Source organism: Salmo salar, chromosome ssa09 (genome assembly GCF_905237065.1).
Source record: "Salmo salar chromosome ssa09, Ssal_v3.1, whole genome shotgun sequence".
NCBI classification, from domain to species: Eukaryota; Metazoa; Chordata; class Actinopteri; order Salmoniformes; family Salmonidae; genus Salmo; species Salmo salar.
The window spans coordinates 61,302,243-61,324,379 of NC_059450.1; the positions used below are offsets into that span (position 1 = coordinate 61,302,243).

Sequence of the window (22,137 nt, forward strand, 5' to 3'; positions counted from 1 at the left end):
AAATTTCGAGGGAGTGCTGACTGTAATTTCAGATTGTATTACATGGTATTACGTTGTCAGTGAATCAGAACAGACGTTCCCGTATCACTTCCATTATTCAATGTGACATTATCAATCCTGTGGTGAGTCCTTTTCCCTGATTCATTCTGTATCTCTTTAGTCTGTCTGAGCTGAAAACAGTTTTTTACCCCCCCATCAAATCAAATCCCTGTTTCTCCTCTAGTATGACTTCGCTCAAGATTTCTTGATTGTTTGTCATGTAGGCATTAGACATTTCACATAGGATTTTTGTCAAAGCTTTTGATAGGCCTACACTGTGATAATATAGGGAGTTGGATTCCACTAGTAATCAATGTACTAAATAAACATTTTAGTGCTGATTTTTAGTGTCCATATTAGCAGTGCTTGCTTGCTGGTGTCACAGTGATGCATTCAACTTGTCAGTCACACAGGATTGGGTCTGTATTGCCACATAAAGATACCAGCAAGCTGACATGTCAGACAGAATGAGCAGAGATGGTGCACTACTTTTCAACAGAGCAATGGACCTTAGTCAAAAGTAGTGCACCTATATAGAGAATTGGGTGTAATTTGGGACTCAGCCAGAGTATCACAGACCAGAAAGGTATCTGGAGGATTAGTCTCATGTAGGGATACCATTACCCCAGGTATCAATCTACTGCACCGTTCTGTGTCTTAGGTAGAGATATCAGTCAGAGAAAAAAAATGCTGCCCCCAATTGGAACTGATGAGTCTTAACTTGAACCTTGTTGCTACTGTAGTTATTTCGGGATGAAAATATAGCTGAGAGAAGTGGAATCTATGGAGATGCCAAAACGAATGGAGCTTTGATGTTCGGTTTTGTAATGCACTGTAGCACAATCACTCATTATGTAGAGCTTATGTTACTTTGTATGGGGGTTTTGCTTGTAATAACTGTAACTCAGTTTAAACCTCTGATTCAGTGCAGTTATTTTTGTATGGGGCTCTCTAAAAGTAGACATTAAATTATGCTTAATTCAGTTTAGACCGTGAGCCTGAAGTCTATGAAACTTTTTCCTCATCTTCCTTTATGCCGGTTTTCTTGTGTGTCGAAGCCAGAGGTAACTCCATCTCTGCAGAGCGCAGATGCGTTGTCTGAGGCCGTGGCTGGCCTCGGTACCGTGGAGGAGGTCATGAAGTACCTGGAGCCTGAGAGATGGCAGCTTGACATGGAAGACTTATACAAGCCCACGTGGCACATCCTGGGAAAGTCATTCCTCCACAACAAGAAATCCAGAGGTACAGCGACTGCCACTTCTCAAACGGCTAACAACTGGGGTTCTAGTGATAGCAATTGCAGTGAAAGAAAGATCTGTCATGTTGAGATGGAGGGAAAAACAGATGTACAGCTGCAGTTGAGCATAAAACTGTCTGTGAAAGGTTAATTTGTAATTATATCTTGGCAATTTAACCTCAGTTTAGACCCTTTTTTGTAATTTAATAAAAGGTATCTAATCATTTTAGGTTGACGTGGTGAGCTTAATCTAATCTATTTCTTGAACAGGAGTGGATCTCAACCTGTTGAGAGAAGAGGTGAGACTGTACAGCTGCACGCCGCGCAACTTCTCCATCTCCCTGCGCGAGGAGCTGAAGAGGACGGACGCCATCTTCTGGCCTAGCTGCCTCCTGGTGAAGCGCTGTGGGGGCAACTGTGCCTGCTGCTCGCATCGCTGCTCCGACTGCCAGTGTGCGCCTACCCGGGTCGTCAAGAAGTACCATGAGGTAAAAGTGTGGCAACTTTCCCAATTTTCTGAGATTTTAATATCCCTGGAATCAGAAGGGAATAAACTGGAAATCCAGGAATCTTCCAACCAGGATTTCTGGAAAACCTGGGAATTATGTGAAAGTTATTAGAAGTTAACTTTGCAACTCTAGACAAGGGTCATAATTCGCTACTTATACTCGAAGTTAATTATTTTTCAGAAAGATCAGCATAATAAATGCAAGCTAATTTATGTGGATATTCAAAAATCCACATAAAGAAAATATAGGTGTTTTCACCAAACAGACTTGTTGCGGATAAAAATCAGTGGGTGATGACGTAGTGCACACAGTACTTTTTCACTTAAGTTTTCATGTACCGAATACAAATATAGAGTTCAATTTGTTTCCATCGCATTTTCAACTCTACAGATAGTTTTGTCACAAAAACAGTTGCGTTAAATTGCAAATGTGCCTACTCTGGTCTTGGCACATGCGCTCGAGCCAACAGCTTGCAAGATACTATGCGGGTTGGCTAGTCTACATTGAGATTATTATGGATAAGAGAGAGAGATTTTTTTTATATTTGTCAGATTGCCGTCAAGCATCAATCATGTCACCAGAATAATACTCTCGATATTTATTGGAAAGGAGCATCAAGATCATGTGCACTTTCAGCACCCTGTAAAGTTCATCATAAAGTATTTCATCTGTAGCCTAATAAACTGCTTGGTTTCCTGAGTCATAGTGGGAGGACCACACACCATAACACGTGACTCCAAGTTTACTTCAATATGATGGTCATATATCACTTTTTGCTCATAAAGGAATTTCCTCCACCATTTCTCACATAATACATCTTACAGACACAAAAAGATTCCACCATGTCAAAAGAACAAATTATCTGTCGGCATTTATAAAATTGTACCGAAACTACCTGTTTCCATCACAGCTGCTGTCATTTTTTTTTTTTATATGGTAAGAATTTACTCCCATAAAAACTGTGGATGAAAACGTGGTTAGTGGTGTAAAACAAATTTATCATAAAGATATTTCTGCTATGTATTTTAGCTAATTTAACCATTTGATGTGTAAATGTGTTTGAAGTTGTTTTGGTGCAGGGCCTGTTCCAAACTCCCAATCCGAGCTCTGGCTTGCCGCTCTCTGTAGGTTCTCCTGCTGAAGCACCGAAGCGGGGGCCGAGGCCTGCAGAAGTCCATGACCGATGTGCCCTTGGAACACCATGAGGAGTGCGACTGTGTTTGCAAAGACGACTGGGACTGATCTCAAGCCTGTGTACCGGTGCCACCAGCATCCCAGGAGACACTTGAAACTGCACGCGTCTTCCAGCATCTCCCAGGCAAACCCTAACCATCTCCATTGAGAGTGAGGAGCGAATGAGATTGCTTTGCTTGACCTTTCTCATCTTGCTAATTGGACGAGAATAAAAACTGACTGGAACTACTTCATTTGTGGATGGATCTTGCCGCCGTGGAGGACCTGTAGCTGGCTGAGTGCATTGAAGAGACAGGAAATGGATAGACTGCACTGGAATGCTGGACCTATCTTATTCATTCTTCACTCTCTGAAGGCTCTCTCTCCCTTTGCTTCTCAGAGATCGGAACTGGTGCTAAGGGACATCTTTGGCAGCGTCGGTTTAGTGTAATTTTTTTGTGCCAAAACCTTTAAGGGGTCTTGTTGAAATTCAACACACGTGGCCAGAGAGTATCTTGGAAAATGGGCTCCTTCTTCAAGTACTTTTCTGTACATAAGTGAGCTTCCTTCAGGCCAATCCCTATGGTACTTTATTATTCCTATAAAAGAGGAAAATAATGTTCCTTTTTATCAGTGATTCCCCACTCCCCCCTGTTTTCTCATCTATTAGATCTTTGGAGTGACATAATAGTAATGTTGACTGTCTTACTGATGCAAACTATATTTGTAAATATTTCATTTTCATGGTTTTTCTGTACTGTTGTATTTTTCTACCAAAGATACTTGTATTCATTGAGGAGATAAAGTTGCACACTTAAACCAAGTGGGTGCTGTTTTGTTGCGTTTCAACGTACATACCGTCGTAGCAAAGGTGTAAAATCTGCTTGCTTTATAACTTCATATAACCCCAACTAGTGCGTGGAACAGTATGGATACTCAATATTTTTTGGTTCAATGAAGGGAAGTTGTCCAGAATGCTTTTTTGTATGCTGAAATGGTAGTTTCTCTGTCATTTGTACAGTTGTTGAGTGTTCATCTTCAATATTTTCATTTCTATGTCCACGCCATGCCAAATATGGGTGTGTTCTCTTCTCTGCATACCAAAGTTATTTAACATGACCTTTTATGATCTATTTTGTTGTATGTATCTGTCAGTAGAAATAAATCAGTCAATGTGTTTCTGGAGATAGGTACTTGTATTTTGACATAGTCCCCTGCAATATAAGGACTTTCATTTGGTGTCAAGATAAAGCATTGTGTCCGTTTCTCATTGTTATTGTAATGGTATAAATTAGTATTATTAGGGAATATTGACTGAGGAAATTACATTTTAGTGGCATATCAAAGTCATCTAACAGAATAGGATTATGGTCATAGATCCTTCTACGTACATGCCTACGCTCTTAGAAAAAAAGGTTCCAAAAGGATTCTTCAGCTGTCCCTATAGGAGAACGCTTTTTGGTTCCAAGTAAAACCCTTTTGAGTTCCATGTAGAACCCTATGTGGAAATGGTTCTACATGGAACCCAAAATGGTTTTACTTGGAACCAAAAGGTTTTTTTCAAAGGGTCTCCTATTAGGACAGCCAAAGAACCCTTTTAGGTTCTAGATGGCACCTTTTTAAGTAGGCCTGTTGTGACACCTTATACACTTCATGGACAAAGTGTCATAGGATGTAAAACAGTGAAATTGCTTTTCTGACTGCATTTCATCAAGAGTGGGTTCTGTCAATGTGAAAAACCCACCACTGTCAGATATCAGTGTAAATAGCTGTTTTATGCACCAGTAATCTAGGAACTCTACTCATGTCTCTCAATTAATGAGGTTGGAAAAATAATCAAACAATTACATTCACAGTTGTTGTTTAATCAAGGAATGGCTAAGGTAATGGCTGATTTGGATTTCCATTGTGCGTATTTTATTGCTACTCTATAACAAAACAATTAGATATAACTTCTCCCTGCATTCATTAAATAAATAGAAAAGGCAAGACCATTAAAAAGAATTACTGCATAAATGAGAGGAATGGAAAAACTATAAGAACCGTAACCAACTGATTGATGACAGAGACACATTTAGCTGAGCAGCCCTCAACTAAATCAGAACATCACAGGCAGGAGGGATTGTTTTTGTTTTAATAAACAATTGACTACTTTGTCATCATTTCTAAAGTCGATAGAGCCTACACTTTCTAGCACCGTTTTGAATTTATAACGCAGTAGGGGTAATAAGGGAGGGAGTGGTTTGTGACACGAGTAGCCGCTCACCGATTCTGTCAGCTCATACCTCCAACACTGCCAAAGCATCTGCTATGCGGCTGTCAGCCAATGCTGGTTAACACTGGTTAGCACTCGATCTGATTGAATCCAGGCCTTACTGTTGAAATATAACAAGTAGTGCAGTTCATCACTAGCGTAGCACACACCCCCGCAGCCCCACAAGCTTTTTCTCTCTGCCTCATGGCAAAATGTGTAGAATAGCATTAGATTTGCTACAAAACTGCAAATGCTTCTCTGCCTCATGGCAACAAAATATAATTGAAATGTAATTATATTTATAATCTTTTTTTAGGAGGTCAGGTTCACCGATAGCATATGAACATCAGAAGCCAGGATTAATTACATTTTTTATTACAGGAAATTAGCTTCAAACTGCAAAATGTTCTCTCAGGCTCATGGCAAAATGTTTAGAATTACAGGAAAATTGGCTCTAAACAGCAACGTTTTCTCTCAACCTCATGGCAAAATGTATGAAATAGCATGAGATTAGCTTGAAAATGGCACATTTTTCGCTGTACCCTATGGCAATTTTATATATTTTTTAATCAAATAGTATAAACTGCGATACACCACTGCAGTTAATTTCATCTATTTTATAGACATCAGGTTCACTGAAAAATTATGTTTATATGTTTTCGAATTATTCATCAAATATCTGCGCAGATAGGACAATCTGGAATGGGTTGTGCTTACAGGCAGAGCGAGATGATCTCCCTGATGTTAGGACATGCTGAAGATAATTGTTTGTGTGTGTGTGTGTGTGTGTGCGTGCGTGCATACTGTAGAGGTATGTATTGTATGAATGCGTGCATGTGTGTGTTGGTATTTACTGTGTGAATGCACGCTGTCCCACATGCACGATGAATAAATCCATGACTCCTCTGTGAAGATTGGAGACTGTAACATGTAGTCTGGGATGGGCCATCTCTGCAACGTCAGCAACCAACCTGCTCTACCCATCGTACAGTGCCAAAGGCTTGGAGGCCAGGTTGTCTGCATGGCATATTACATTAATGTCTTTCCAAAAACACGTAAGGAATGGTTTGATTTGTATACTTCATTATATACTTCAAATCCATCGATGACCGAAACCATTCCAAACATTACACAAACCCTAAATGCCTTTGAACAGTCTATCTGGTTTCTATGGGTCACCACACCCTGGAGGGCCTGTATCACCACATATCAAAATACTGTGCAACGTTGTTCCATCCAACCCTTTTGGGCCATGAGGTCAACCAGGGGGAGGTTCGCATTTGTCCGTCTCAGATAGCTGTCCCAGCCAATTATTCTGATCTAATGTACGTCCGCTGTGACGCCAGATGCTACTGCATAAACCCGCCGAGTCCCACTGTGGTTTATAATATTAAACAGACTCCCTCCCTCGGCCCCGGACAGACTTTCTTTCTTTTTTTGCAGGAGGAGGAAACCTCCCTTTGCTGGCAAAACACACGAAACAGCACGGTCAGTTGTGTGTGGTATTCAAATGCCCCTTTTCTCATAGTCTTCTTTTGTAACAAAACATGTTCCACAACCACTACTTGGCCTCAACTTTAGGGACAAAATTTACCAATGAAAAAATCTAGTTTTAAAGAAATCGTAAACTTGAATGAACCCAAGTGTGCAGACCCCACTCTCTACCCAAGCACATGAACCATCCTCACACGTGTTCCATGGTACTGGTAGCATTCAGAGTTCTTAGTTTAACACACCTTGAATACTATACATTGCAGTTTGAAAAGACTCGTACAAAATAAGCCCCATCTGTTGGAGTCTTTTGTTCCCATGGGCTCCCCAAGACACAGATCCCGGAACAGTTTCAGACGGCACTCACATCACAACAGCTTTCCACCATGGTCCATATTCATGAAGAATGTCAGAGTAGGAGTGCTGATCCCACTGGTCCATATAATCTTATTAAATAAGATATATAAGGCAAAGCAGATCCTAGATCAGCACTCTTCTGAGCCACTTTAATACAGCCTATATGGTCTGTCTAGCAGCAAAACTGTTCTGAGTATCTATCTCCAGACTACATGTCCAATGTCTAATTAGGTCTGTGAATGGATGGAGAAGCCAAATTGGCAACTGATAATAGGCCTGCCTAGAGCTGCGGTTTCTAGCAAGTGGCTGCCTTGCTGGGAAATGCAATGTCCCGCTGACATTAAATAGGTATTAATCTCTGGCTTTCTCTCAAATAGATTTTCTCAACTCCTGCTTCCTCTCTCCTCCATCCTTTCTCGCGTCCTTTTGAAAAGGTCAAAGGTAATCGAGAAGAGGCAGCGGGGAGAGTGAACGTGGATGAAAATGCACTTGTATTAAAATAAAAAGCTCCTTCTCCACTCGCACGTCATCAGGCATATTACGTTTACAGGAGTGCATCCCCAAAAAAGTGATTTTAAAAGATAAATAGCATATCGTTTAAATGTGTGTGCATGCTTTTCACCTCTGACAATACAACAGCTGATTCAATGGGGGTGTGGCAGATATCAGAACTCTTCTGTGGTAGGATACACTTGTGCTTCCTTGCCAAAAGGAGGCTATCGAGGAATTGACACACTCCTCGACCATTTATCGGTTTCTGGGTCACGGAGGAGAGAGGAAGGAGGACAGACTTTTGCCCAAACGAGAAAAGGCCATGGACCAGGAAACGTTTTGTCAGCACAGAGGTAAGTATAGGTTAAAATGTTTGACAGATGTCACCCTTAATACTCCTCTCCTCAGATGTTAAACCAACTGGTCTCCCCCTCCACCCTCACATAAATGACCGGTCTTTGCATCTCCTCCAGAGTTAGCAAGAGCAAGTACAAAATCAAACACACAAAATACCAAAACACAACACTTTATTGACGTTCTCTTTGTTTTGTTATCTCTCTGTTTATTTCTCTGTCCAGGCTTTATAGATTTTCCATTTTAATCAAATCAAAGTGTATTTGTCACGTGCGCTGAATACAACAGGTGTAGACCTTACAGTGACATGCGTACATACAGACTCTAACCAATAGTGCAAAAAAGGTATTAGGTGAATAATAGGTAAGTAAAGAAATAAAAACAACAGTAAAAAGACAGTAGCGAGGCTATAATAGTAGCAAGGCTACATACAGACACCGGTTAGTCAGGCTGATTGAGTTAGTACGTAGATATGGTTAAAGTGACTATGCATATATGATGAACAGAGAGGAGCAGTAGCGTAATTTACCAGCGTCACCTGGTAAATCACCTGATTTGTTCATGCTTTTTTGATCCCGTTGTTCTCAAGAAACTAAACAAAAGCCAGTTCGCCAACCAAGAACATTGGACAGTGCAAGAATGAAGCTGGACTTGATATAGGGACACAAGCACAATACATTGGTAGTGTATGGCTACCTAGCCCCTGACCTAATGCATTGTGACACGGCTCAATCAAATGGCCACCCGGACTATTTACATTGACCCCTCCCTACAATTTGTTTTTACACTGCTGTTACTCACTGTTTATTACCTATGCATAGTCACTTTACCCCAACCTACATGTACAAACTACCTCGAGTAACCGGCACCGGTACCCCCTGTATATAGCCTCGTTATTGTTACGTTATTTTGTGTTACTGTTAATTTTTTACTTTACTTTATTTAGTCAATCTTTTCTTAACTCTATTTCTTGAACTGAATTGTTCGTTAAGGGCTTGTAAGTAAGCACGGTCAGGTATTTGGCGCATGTGACAAATAAAATTTGATTTGATATGATTATAGGTACATTTGTGAGATTTATGGAATGGATTGCAATGCTAGCTTTATATAAACATATAGATGAGCCATCAAAGAGCAGCAATTGGCGTGTCCTATTGAATATTGGTCACCCCCGCTAGTCCACAACATCACCTGAGGGTATAGTTAGGGTCCAACACACTATCCTTTTGACTGTAACCTGAAAACAAGGGTTTGTTGCATTGCATTACTACTATGTGGTATACAAATGGCTAGCAATTAATTGGCACAATACTACCAATAGTATGGCACAGCCAGAGAACAAAGATCTTTAAGGTAGACTCAGCAAAATGAAGTTGCCACGTGCAGCATTGCAGATGTTGAGATGAGCGAGATGCAAGACTTCACACTCTCACAGTCAAACACAGTATCTGCGCATGTGCACGGGTTCGCGTCACTCTGTTCACAGCATGGTAGTCAGAGCACCAAAACAGAAGAGAAGTTGAGCCTCACACTTCAACACTCTTAGTTGTTGCGGAAATTGAACCACTATGCTGTTTATTTTCTGCATATTCGTAATATCACTGAGTCTACCTTTAAAGAAAACATAAACATGTGAGCAGTATCATGGATGTTATGACTATGGTCTCCTACTTTTGGATTCAGGGAGCCTGCAGCTCACTGGTGTAGCACACACCCCCGTCCGGGGTCCCAGAGGTTGGGCCCCCCATATAGCATATGAACGTGTCATAAGCCATGAGTAAAAAAAAGTGAACTACAGGAAATTAGCTTTAAAACTGCTACAATTTCTCTCAGCCTCATTATAATAATTATGATTATTTATTCAACTTCTATAGTGCTTTTCATTACAGAAAAAATCTCAAAGCGCTTGAAAAGAAAAATAAACAAGGCCCAAATAAAAAATATATATAGCTACAGTCTAAAGTTCTTACTTTATAACTATGTAAGCATTTCACGGTAAAGTCTACACCTGTTATATTTGGCGCATGTGACAAATAACATTTGATTTGATAACGAAGAGTAGGTCTGGACTATGAAAATTGTCAGCTAGAATTGAATATTTTGGTTCCAATCCCCTACAGATGGGACGACAGTCGAGAGGGATCCACATAGCTTAAGATGAGCAGGTCCTCCAGTGGCAGGAGGGCAGATTTATGTACATTTCAGGCAGCACAGCTCACTTTCCATTCAAGGTGTCTCACCAGCGCATCGCTGTCCCCGCCGTCTGACTGCCTTGTACGAGATGAAGTTCGTCGCTCAATAATTAGAGGCCGCAAAAAACTTTGGAGTAATCCTCTGACTGAGCAATGAATTCCTCACTGCCAATTCGCCTTCCATTGCAGTCCTAGTCATGGGTCAGGAGACTGTAGAAACAACCAAAAACAGGGTGGTGTATTCAAATCAAAACACACTAGCTAACTAGCTAGCTAGCTATGACTATAGACTTGAAAGAGCTGATTTGCCATCAAATTCACAGGCAGGAAAGAATTAGATGTAACCCAGAGCTATTCAAAACCAAAAATAAAATAAAAGACCTCACAGCACCATGACAAAATGGAGTAATGTGTAGAATAGCAGGACATTTGCTCTAAAACAGCAACATTTTCTCTGAGCCTCATGGCAAAATGTGTAAAATAGCATGAGATTAGCTATAAAACTGTGCTACGCAACTGCTTCAGGCAGTTGTTTGCCACACCACACGTATGAAGTGGTGCATGTCGTCTGCGTGGGGTTGCTCACATGTGACAGATGCCTGCTCCATATGGCCCTGGGCTCTGGAGGTCAGACGGGCCGCGAAGGGCCCCGGGGGCCCGGCACTAATCATTCACTGGGATCTCCCTATGGAGGCCAGGGGACACCGCTACCAAGAGTCTAAGACCCCTACTGACACTGATAGATGCACACCCAGACTCTCTCTGACACTTGAAGAATTAGCCCAGCAGACACTACTTTCTATGTATTTCCTCACTCAAAAGGAAAATATATATAGACTACTGACTCTGTTATTTTCAAGGGTATATGTTTATTTGTGATTTCACATGATTTATAGCTAGGGTGAGGAAAGTCTCCAGTTTGTTGCGTAGTTCTATGAGTACAGTGAATACAGGGAAATAATGTTCATGAGATGTGGGTAGCGTGCTTAGATTCATAATGATTTTATACAACAATCTTAAATCAAACAGATTAGGACACAAGGTCAAAGTTAGGGAAGAGAACCATCTGCGTCACACATCCTGGAAGAGGTAAGTTACTGGCAAACCTTTTTTTGTATTTGGAGTTTATTGTTTTCTGTTTGTCTTCGTGGGAGTGATAAGGATTTCGTTTCTTAGTGGGTAGTTGAGTAAGTTTCTCTACCTCTTTCTGACAAATTAGCCATGGTCTGATAACTGTGAAAGAAGGAATCTAAATCCATTCACTCCCAAACACGTCATGCTCCGCTGACCACAATTGAATTCTGACACAACATTCAAGAAAGTGTTGACCTACTGTGACCCACTGTAGGTAGTTCAATAGATAAAGAGAAGCAAGATTTCTCAAACTCTCATTTCACAAGAAAGTTGCATATTGCTGCCTTGCTAAGAATTCTGTAATGCATTAAACAACCTTTAAGATGCATAGGGCCCATACGTTATGAGTAGCCATCTCTTCTATAGATGTCATGCCATACAATACAGTCGTCTTGGCAATGAAAAGCCCAAATAGATTGGACCATCACACTAGACATAAATGTATTCTTAAAGAATTGATTCAAACACACCTGAATGGGGAATCATAGAATTGGTGTCTGCTAACTCTGATGGACAGCGTTTTACAAGATCTCAGTGTAGCGTTACTGTACACTTACATCTGCTGTTCCCAGCTTGGTCTTGGCCGTCATAAGTGGGCATATTCATTCCTTCAAAGCCCTCCAAAAATAGCAAGGATAATTTCCTTATTTTCATCACCCACTCATGGCATGACTGAGAGAGGGGGGGTGACCTACCTTTGCTCTATGTTAGCATTGCACCCCAACATTAGCAAAACACCTGGGTTGTCTGTGATGCACCAGACAGAGATTAATGGGACTTAATGCCATTTGTTATTCCTTCCTAAAGGAAACCTACTGAACAGTTACTGCTTAAACTCAATAGGATTTTTTTCTATACAGCATCATTTAGTAATGAGGAAAGGAACCCCCAGTATCCTGAGTAGCATTACTCAACGTGAAGGCCAAAGGGCTTATTGTGAGGTAGTGTGTGTGTGCGTGCGTGCGTGCGTGCGTGAGTTCAGTTGGAAAAATAACAGTCGAATCAGGACTGTTTTTTTTCTGCTTTTTCCACACAGTTTATTTATATATTTTTTTATGCATTTGTCTTGAAAACATTTGTCAATGATTATAATTGTCACGCCCTGATCTGTTTCACCTGTCCCTGTGATTGTCTCCACCCCCTCCAGGTGTCGCTTGTTATCCCTGGTGTATATATCCCTGTGTTTCCTGTCTCTCTGTGTCAATTTGTCTTGTATGTTTAGTCAAGTCAACCAGTGTGTTTTTCCCTGTATTCCTTTTCTATTTTCTTTTGCTAGTCTTCCTGGTTTTGACCACTGCCTGACTCTGGACTACTTTCCTGCCTGCCTGATCATTCTGACCTTTTGTCTGTACACGACCAGTCTCTTCCTTACCCCTTTTTGGATGAATAAACATTGTAAGACTCCAACCATCTGCCCCCTGTGTCTGCATCTGGGTCTCACCTACTTGATAATAATTTGTTCCTATACAAGGAGAACATCAGTAACCGAGCAAATCATATTAATTAGAAAATGTAATGAATTAATTTAGTTAATTTAGGATTACCACATTCCAGGGTAGTGCAACGGAGATATGAGTAGGCTAGATTCACTCAACTTTCTCTGACCTCAATTCTTACTTTTTTAAAACTTTGCATTGTTGGTTACTGACTGGTAAGTACACATTTCACGGTAAGGTCTACACCAGTTGTATTCAGCGCATTTGACAAGTAGAAATGTATTTGATTCTGAGAGAACACCCTAAAAACAAGAACTTACACTGAAATCAGGGATTAATTGTTTTATTTAACCTTTATTTAACCTTTATTTTTATGCAGGCTAAAACCTACTCAGAAAAGAGTTATGGCATTTTATCAATGACCTCATCTTGAACAACACAAATCAACACTAACTCCCTTTCTTTCCATGTCTTCGTCTTGACTTGCCTACTGTCTGAGCATTACAAATAGCCTCACTGTAGTTAGTCACACGCATAAACTGCCCCTGGTCAAATGTTTCACGAACACTGTTTTCTTTTAAACCTGTTTTAAAGGAGGGTCATAGACCACATGTAAGACACTACACAGCGCTAGTCAGCAGTCCACTAAATGTGCCATTCATGTCGAAGCTCTACTGGCCTGGTCCTTTAATCTACTTTAGTGATGTGGTCAGCCAGAAAAAAACAACGGCCAGAGTCGGTTTACTCTAATAGTGAAGGTTTACAAACTTAGGAAACCACCCTTTCCTGACGACATGGGGCGGCCTCTTTTCTAAGGGAAAGTTTACAGCCATTTCCAAATCAGCTCCTGGAAAATCTCAACAAAATGTCCCTCTTAATTATGTCAAGTTCTCGTGAACATGGCATATATTCTCCGCCAATTCCATGGTCAGGGAGCTAATCTGAAGCAAATGTCTATTTACAGTATCTTGGCTGGAAATCGATCTAGCACATTGCACAAACTAGGAATTAGAGGTCGCCCCTTAAATATCCTTTTAGGCTTAGATGACGCACACATCAAAGGAGCGCTCTGTCTATACTGAATATTTCATCCATTTCTCTTGCTTCCTTTCCCTGTTAACAAGGCAGACAAGTATTTAATATCCAACACTGAGCCTAAGTGAGCCTAAAATAAACTCGTTGTCGTCCTTACCTGATAAAAACGGGTTCGTCATGGTCTTTTAAGGTGAGAAAGAACAATGTTTGTTTGAACATACCAGCGTTTATGAAACATGGTATGCAATAAAGAACTTAGAGGACAAGCGAAATTCAACAATGACTGCCAAGCATTTGTCTTCCTGTGCCAGTCTTTTAAAAAAAACTGTTAGTCCTCTTTCCTGCTTAATTTTTTAAATACTGCAATAAAGCCAGTGGTAGCAGTGTTCGGTAAATAAAGAATGTAACCATGTCTTTCTGCATTCAGTTTATGTTACCTTCCCCATGCAGCCGTGTGTTCCACTAAGCCTTGTCTAGTCCATGGGGGGCTCTTACTTTGAAGTGTATAAATCGCCAGCTGTGATTCTCCCGACAGTCGTCGGGGGAGAAGGGCTTACCTGCTAATTCTGTCTTGTTTCTGCACCCACTGTTTAGCCATGGTGGGGAAAGAGTGTGTGTGTGTGCGCGTATTCATGTGAGTGTGTGTGTGATTGTGTGTGTGATTGTGTGTGTATGGTGGGGGCTTCCATTAGATGTACAATACTTTTCCATTAGATTATCTGTCCTATATATTACCACATTGTTTTTATTTTCAAAGATGGACTGGGGTCAGCAGAGTTTTTCTAGGTGTGGTGAAATACACTTGAGAGTTTATCTGAGACTTTCCACAGGGGGAAGCTTTGTCTGGGTGGAACCCATCTGACTTCGTTGGGATGGGCAGCATCCGAGACAAACACCTCACACTGAAGCCACTGGCCTAAGCATAGGCCTTCACAATGCATAAAATATGGAAGAGCAAATTTTGGGACATAGAGACATTGTGATGACTTGTTGAAATTGCATTTATCTTTCATGTTGAATTCAATCAAAGTGTCCCCAATTTAGGCCACCAGTGTTTTGACGATTTTCAGAGATGGAAATCTAAGCGAATGGTAGTGCTTCTAACTTTGAAGTGGATGATCCTACCTTTTCTGATGAAAGACGTTGTCACGATCCGAAGAGACAATGGCACTTCCAATCTCCTCTAATATTGTCGCCTTTGATGTAAAATTGCAGAAACACACCTCGATGTTAAGCTTATCTGAGACTTATCAGAAGTTCTACTCTACTTATTTTGGACTTGCAGACAATAGCCATGCACTTTTGTATTGTAAGGCTTTTACAGCAAATCAAACTCTTCAGTAGTATGCATAAAACCGTCTTTGAAGTCTGTCTCGGATCTACGAGATCAAACGCTCAAATATAAAACTGTTCTGCAATCACTAAACGTAAACCGTATCAAAAATGTTACCGAACTGGGGTGGGGCCTATGAAGCATATGAATCCTCAAAGCTTCTGACCTCCCTGGGTATTGTCTTTTATGTTACCTACAATATGTATGACATGATTTCTGGATAAGCAACATGTTTTTTTTATGTATCGAACTGTCCAGCTGTCTGCAGAAACATTCCACCGTGGATGATGCTGTCAGCAAGGTCTGGATCACAGCATGGTAAACTCAAATTGTCTCTTTGTACGGGTTTATTGAGGTCACTTTTCTGGCAAGGGCTCTCGATTCCTGAACTTTCTCCCAGCCTCCTGTTCATACTGTATAGTCTAACTATTTTCCTCCAAATTATCTCTAATGCTTATGTTGTATTTACTATGCTGTATTGTCAGTGGGATTATTTGTGTTTATAACATGTCTTGTTTTTTTTGGTATGGTTTTATATTACTGTGCTTGGCCTGACTCTTTCATAAAAAAATATTAAGTGTTTTGTTTTACAGAAAGAAATGGACTGTGTTTTATCTGAACACAACAAGCCCTGCTGTTCCAAATGGGGACTTCTGACTGGGGACATTATAGTAGCTTGAGATAAACTGTTTTGAAAATAGTCCTCAAAGCAGGTTGTGTTTTTCAGCTTTAACCTTGGCACCAAGGCAATTAGACACCAGTGCCCTTTGGAAAGGAACACAATCCCACAGGCGCTGAAAATAGTAATACCTCGTGCCAGCTCTGCAGACACAATAGTTAATTGTTTAAATTTCACCCTGAAAAGTACACTGTGCACTGTCGCTGTTTCACTTCAAATTATGGCCATTGCTTCAGACAATGAGAATAATTTTGCCAATCAGCAGAATACATCTATATCCATGTGAAATTGGGGTGAATATGTCCTGTACCAACCAGAGGCTTAAATGCAGGTAATTATGATTTCAATTAGATTCAATCTTTTTATTGGCCTCTTATTTCTTGGCTCAGGGTGAGGTTAATATGAGTTGGAATTGCTCATGGCATTTTAAATAGCTTATGGTCCCGGGCTCCTTTCAACTTTTAATTAGCGGGTTGGTTGGTAAACATTTTAACCATGCTACAGTAAATTACCTTTGACCAATTAATAATGCTCTTGTCCCCACATGTTTTAGATCTCCGTATGACGCAAGCAGCACTACTAACACAAACCCTAGAGCTCGGCGCAGGACCACTGAAATTACATTATAGCAGTCATTGTGGTCAGTTTCAATCAGCGAGCTACCAATTCTACTCATTTGTGTAAAAGCTTCCCAGTACTGTATTTTCATCATCTAGGTTTGGAAGCTATTAAAAGCTGGGCACAGACATCAATTCAAAATCTATTCCATGTTGGTTCCATGTCATTTCATTGAAATTATGTGGAAACAACATTGATTCAACCAGTGTGTGCCCAGTGGGGTGTGTTACAAATTCCCTTCCGGTGGGTGACTCATAACACCATTTCACAGCCATCTCTCAGAGACACAAACTTTGTGCGTTTAAAAAAAACACTACCTTTCCTACTACCATTTCTGATGTGTGTCAATAAAGCATCCCTGTGTGTAACTTTGTGAGGTTGCCTCATTCCCCTCTGACAAGGGCAGGTGTTAGCTGGTCACAGATCAGCTCAAGTGGAGAGTCGCTTTCAAACAAAGAGAGCAAGCAAATTGTGAAATGTTAGCTTGTTTTAAGCGTACAAGATCTGAATGCTGTGTTTAAAATCAATAACTAAGGTTTTTTTGATTTGACACAAAAAAAGATATAGACATTTAGAAGATGAACTTGCCCGAGGTTCACAACATAAGATCCTTTTCAACCTGTCACTTTGTGATGTGTGTGTCAGCCTGACAATTATTCAGGATGATGGCCAGTGGGGCCTTACTTCACATTCTCTGTTGTACCACTCTCAGATGGGACCTGCGAGGGTATCTGCTTAGATTCACAACCCAGTGTTATTATGACGACAGGCAAAGAAGGGATTACCTCTCAAAATGTCAGTCTCCATTTGCTATACTGTCACTGACTGTCATGAGCACTGCACTCAACGGTCACAATGAGAGTCAGAAATGCAGAGGTTTGGAGGGTTTTGTATTAGGACACAGCATATGTTTATCCATAGCACATTATCTGAAAATGGGAGATGACAGACAATTGTATAGCATAAGCATAATTGGCTATGCTTGTCATCTGTATTTCAGGAGGAATTTTTAACGCTGAAATGATTTTACCATGGTCAAATCAAATTTTATTGGTCACGTACACATGGTTAGCAGATGTTAATGTGAGTGTAGCGAAATGCTTGTGCTTCTAGATCCGACAGTGCAGTAATATCTAACGAGTAATCTAACAAATTCACAACAACTACCTTATACACACAAATATGAAGGGATGAATAAGTAAATGATGAAGTAGGTTAGCATACACACAGTAGAGAGAACATTAGTGACCTGACGTGTTCTGTTTCTCTACGTCCATTCCAAAATGGTGGGTATAAACAACAATATAACAAACCAAACAGGAAATGATTTTGAACAGAGGCAGATTAAGTGTGCACAGTTCCTGTAAAAGGAGCAAGTGATGCATTTGTATAGGGCTGTTGAGATGAGGGTGGTCACGACAACAAGAAATGACTCATATCATTCTGTGAAGAGGAAATCCTTCTGTGTGACCAGACTGATGGAATGGAATGGAATAAATAAAGTTGTGACAGCTAGTGTATATGACACAGAAATAATTAAAGGCCCAGTTCAGTTAAAATTCAGTTTTACTGTGTTTTGTATCATATTATACAACGGGTGGGTCTAATCCTGAATGCTGATTGGTTAAAAGTGTCTATTCCACAAGTTACCACCAGCTAAATCTATGACGTTAAGGTGCATATTTACTCTGTTCCAAAACTGGCCACTGTCTCATCAGCCTAACCAGGCAATTTATAAACTTGACCTCAACTATAAAACATATCTAGACATTATCTCACATTTATTTTAGACTAACATTTCATTTTCAAAAGTGGAGATTTGTATAAATCTTGCTATCTGTCTCTCCAACATTTGTAACATTGTTTCAATATTCAAATTCGATCCCCAGCTGTCCCAAAGTAATAAACGTGTCGGGATGAGGCAGGCAGCATTTCTCAGCCAGTAGAAATCATGAATCAGCATCATTTCTATGGATATATACAAAGAACCATCAATAGAAAACAGGTCAAACGAAATGAAGTGCAGCTAGTTTGCAGTCTTTCCAGCTTCAGTTTGAAGTGATTGTGTTAGTTGTGTTTTTGGCTAGCTCCTCTGAACAACAGTGTCCTGACAAGTGAGCACATTTTCTATGCCAGGCAAAATCGTGAATCATTAGCTCATTGTTATGGATGTATCCAAATAAATGTCACTAGAAAACATCTTAAACAAATGCAAATGCAGCTACTTATTACAGCTGTTATTCTGGCTGCACTTTTTGACGTGCCTGTAAGTTAGCCGTAGTTGGCTAGCTAGCAAGCAAGGGATAAGAACGTTGGCAGCCAGTATGGCAATGGAACATTTAGAACAAACGACTGGGTCATGTCCATAGATACAGAACAAAAAGACTGAACGTCTAGGTCGCGTCAGTGGCAACCGAACCGATAGAACGATTGACCAGCCAGCTTGGGTAGCAACCCTAGATTGGTGTCATGACTTATGGAAGGATGAAATAGTATGAATAAATCCATAAAAATAATGTTTTTAATAAAAATATAACATATTTGAATATGTTTATGTTGGTAACTCGACTTCATCTCGGGCCTAATCACACCTGTGCCGATATCCTTCAAACGCTGGCTTCTTGGTCATTATCATTTAATTGTACAATAGTTGATGAAACTAACACTGTACAAGTGTGCAGAAATTGAATCAGTGTTATTTCCTTATAATTGCTAGTTTAAAATAAAATCTACAGAAGACCTTAAAATCAGTAGATTTTGCATGGGTGGGGTTTTGGCTTGCCTGTTGACATTACCAGGAGGTATACGTTAATACAGACTAATACCAAAGAGAGTTCCAAACATATACGTATATCAGTGTTCTATCTGTGATCTGTGATTACAAACGTTTTTGCCAATAACAGCGAGCTTTCAGATTATATTTCCCTCCCCCTCCCCACTCAGACCACTCCCAGACAGTCCTGGCAAAAATTATATAAAAAGCTATTTTTGTTTCTTTTTTTACCATTTTCATGGAAGACTATTACAGTAAGCTACTTAATTGTTACCCAGAAATTATTTGATATTGAAATAAAAATGGCTGCATTTGGTCCTTTAAAGAACTATAGTACCGGTATGTTATATAAGAACATTTAAATACCCAAATAGACATGAAAGAAAGTAAACCTCTGGATCATATTTTAGTCTGACAAGAACTCTTGAGGGATTAGTTATAACAATTAGCAAGATAATATTTGATTTTAGTTTGCAGTCATATTTCCCTTAGATATCTTAAAGAGCATTAAAAATAGCTAATGATGGACACACGATTTCCCAGGAGTATTATACTATATAGTGCTCCGAGGTCATACATCTTTGATAATCCTCTTAATTAAGTGCAATTAAACAAAGCTGCGATCAGTATTGATTGGAGTGTGTTTAGGGGAGATGTGTGATGCTATGTAAGAGCAATACTGGGACGTTTTATCTTCCCATATCTTGCATTGTCAAGTGTTTGTTGCATATACACCACACCCTCCAGGGCCTCACAAGGCAACTGAGAGACACACCACGCACAGTTGCTTTGACAAGAATTAGGGAAGCTGTGGGAATGACAAACTTTTAGTCACCAGATGCTGGTAAGCTTCTCTAGTAGCAGTGTTTTGGTATGACTTTTATAGTGCTTTCATGGAACTTAATGAGCATAAGGACCAATTATTGTGAAACTAATAACATTTTGTGCGCACAAAGTGTGTGAGTGTTCTTTCCTGAATAACTGTTTCATTATACTGTATTGTTTATGTCAATGCAAACTTTGGATTTGTGGGTGCTTTATAACCAATCTTTATAACATATAGTTTTTCAATATACAATTCAAAGTATTATTAATGCACAGGCAGCCCAATTCTGATATTTTCTTCATTAATTGGTCTTTCTGATGTGATTGGTCAAAATACCAATTAGTGGAAAGAATATCAGAATTGGGCCGCCTGTCTAAATGCATCCATAGATACACATAATGCAAATGTTTGTTGACAAAATGCAGCTAATGTACAATCGAACTCTGCAAGTGGAAGCGACCAGGCATTGACGGTTGGACACCGTTGGCACAGGTCAGAGCATTTCCACGGGCGATGCCAACTCGTTGCGGGCGCTGCCAAGGCAGAGATGGATCAAGGTGACGGGCCGTGGCATTCCCAGAACACAGATCACAGAAGGTACGGTCCACGGGGAACTCTGAAAATCCATCTGTGGGAACCGCTCTCATTTTGGTCTCAAAACCGAGCTCCGGAGCTTGGACTGACCCAGGGCTGCAATCCTTTGTGGTGCTTTTAATTTCAGATCAAAGAGGCCCAACCCAACAACCCAATTCTAGTCCTGCAAAAAAACGCTGAAAACATCTGCAACTGAAACCATAATATTTCCTCAAGGAATATCCCATTGTGGAAGATATCCAAACAACCTCATTGAGGCTGGCTGCCACACCCTTTACTTATTGGGCTATGAGCGTTCGACATGTGCAACAACTGCTGCTCCCGCATTGTGTTTTGAAAGAAAGATCACCGCAGTGGGCGTCCATATCAGGGGAGCAGAATTGGTCATGATTTAAACACTTACATATACTATAAACCTGCCGCGTAAAAATTGTACTATACTTTTCTCTGCAGGGCCAAAAGCAACCATTTTAAGTACATAGAGACATTGCATACAGCCCCCTTGTGCATGCTTTTACCACCCACCTCATCCAGTTTTCTAGACAGAAGATCTTATCAAGGCCATAATAAAATGAGAGGGTTGTGAATTTATTGTCACGTCAGAAACTTTAAGACTTACCAAGGATGAATAAAATCAATTGACGAGAACTACAGCACACCAATGTAATAAAGCATTTCAGCATTACAGCAGATCACTATTTTAACAGCCCTGAGAATGTTTTCAGAAATACAGAAGTTGTTGGCTATTTACTGAAGGCTATTTTGTAGAGGTAGTAACACAATGCTTTTTTTCAAGTGTAATCAAAGAGAGTGGGTTCTAAGATGATCAAACAGGCATACTTGACAGTCAGCTATGCATGTATGGCATGGCCACTCTGTTTCAAAGTGCTGCTCCTCAAGCTGCCTCCGAGATATGGTTGCTATGGTAATAAGCATCCTTGGTAAAACAGAGGGGATATGGTCTCTGTGAAGGGAGTTATGCAAGCAACTCCTTCAAGCAGTCCATGAATGACATTGACAGGCCGCTGGAGGGCATTTGAAAGAATCAGGGTCTAAAAGTACCAGTCAAAAGTTTGAACACACCTACTCATTCAAGTGTTTTTCTTTATTTTTTATATTTTCTACTTTGTAGAATAATAGTGAAGACATCAAAACTATTAATAACACAAATCATGTAGTAACCCAAAAAAGTGTTAAACAAATCGAAATATATTTTAAATGTTTGATTCTTCAAAGTAGCCACCATTTGCCTTGATGACAGCTTTGCACATGCTTGGCATTCTCTCAACCAGCTTCATCAGGTAGTCACATGGAATGCATTTCATTTAACAGGTGTGCCTTGTTAAAAGTTAATTTGTGGAATTTCTTTCCTTCTTAATGTGTTTGAGACAATCTGTTGTGTTGTGACAAAGTAGGGGTGGTATACAGAAGATAGCCCTATTTAGTAAAAGACCAAGTTCAACACACTTCCAGGCTGTGTAAGGGCTATTTGACCAAAAAGGAGAGTGATGGAGTGCTGCATCAGATGACCTGGCCTCCACAATCACCCGACCTCAACCGAATTGAGATGGTTTGGGATGAGTTGGACTGCAGAGTGAAAGAAAAGCAGCC

The 22,137-nt window shown here is 40.2% G+C and overlaps 1 protein-coding gene across 2 annotated transcripts in view; it reads left to right on the forward strand.

The window, feature by feature from the left end:
* The window catches only part of pdgfc (platelet derived growth factor c), a 153,631-nt gene extending 149,496 nt beyond the window's left edge, over positions 1-4,135 (forward strand). Inside the window, exons 4-6 of one of the 2 annotated variants that reach the window (XM_045723874.1) lie at positions 1,098-1,281; positions 1,547-1,764; positions 2,851-4,135. In XM_045723874.1, the coding sequence (XP_045579830.1) occupies positions 1,098-1,281; positions 1,547-1,764; positions 2,851-2,913 (465 nt within the window). In that variant the 3' untranslated portion in view covers positions 2,914-4,135. The remainder of the gene's footprint in view (positions 1-1,097; positions 1,282-1,546; positions 1,765-2,850) is intronic. The other variant, XM_014211934.2, reaches the window with a different exon arrangement.
* Positions 4,136-22,137: the final 18,002 nt, after the last annotated feature.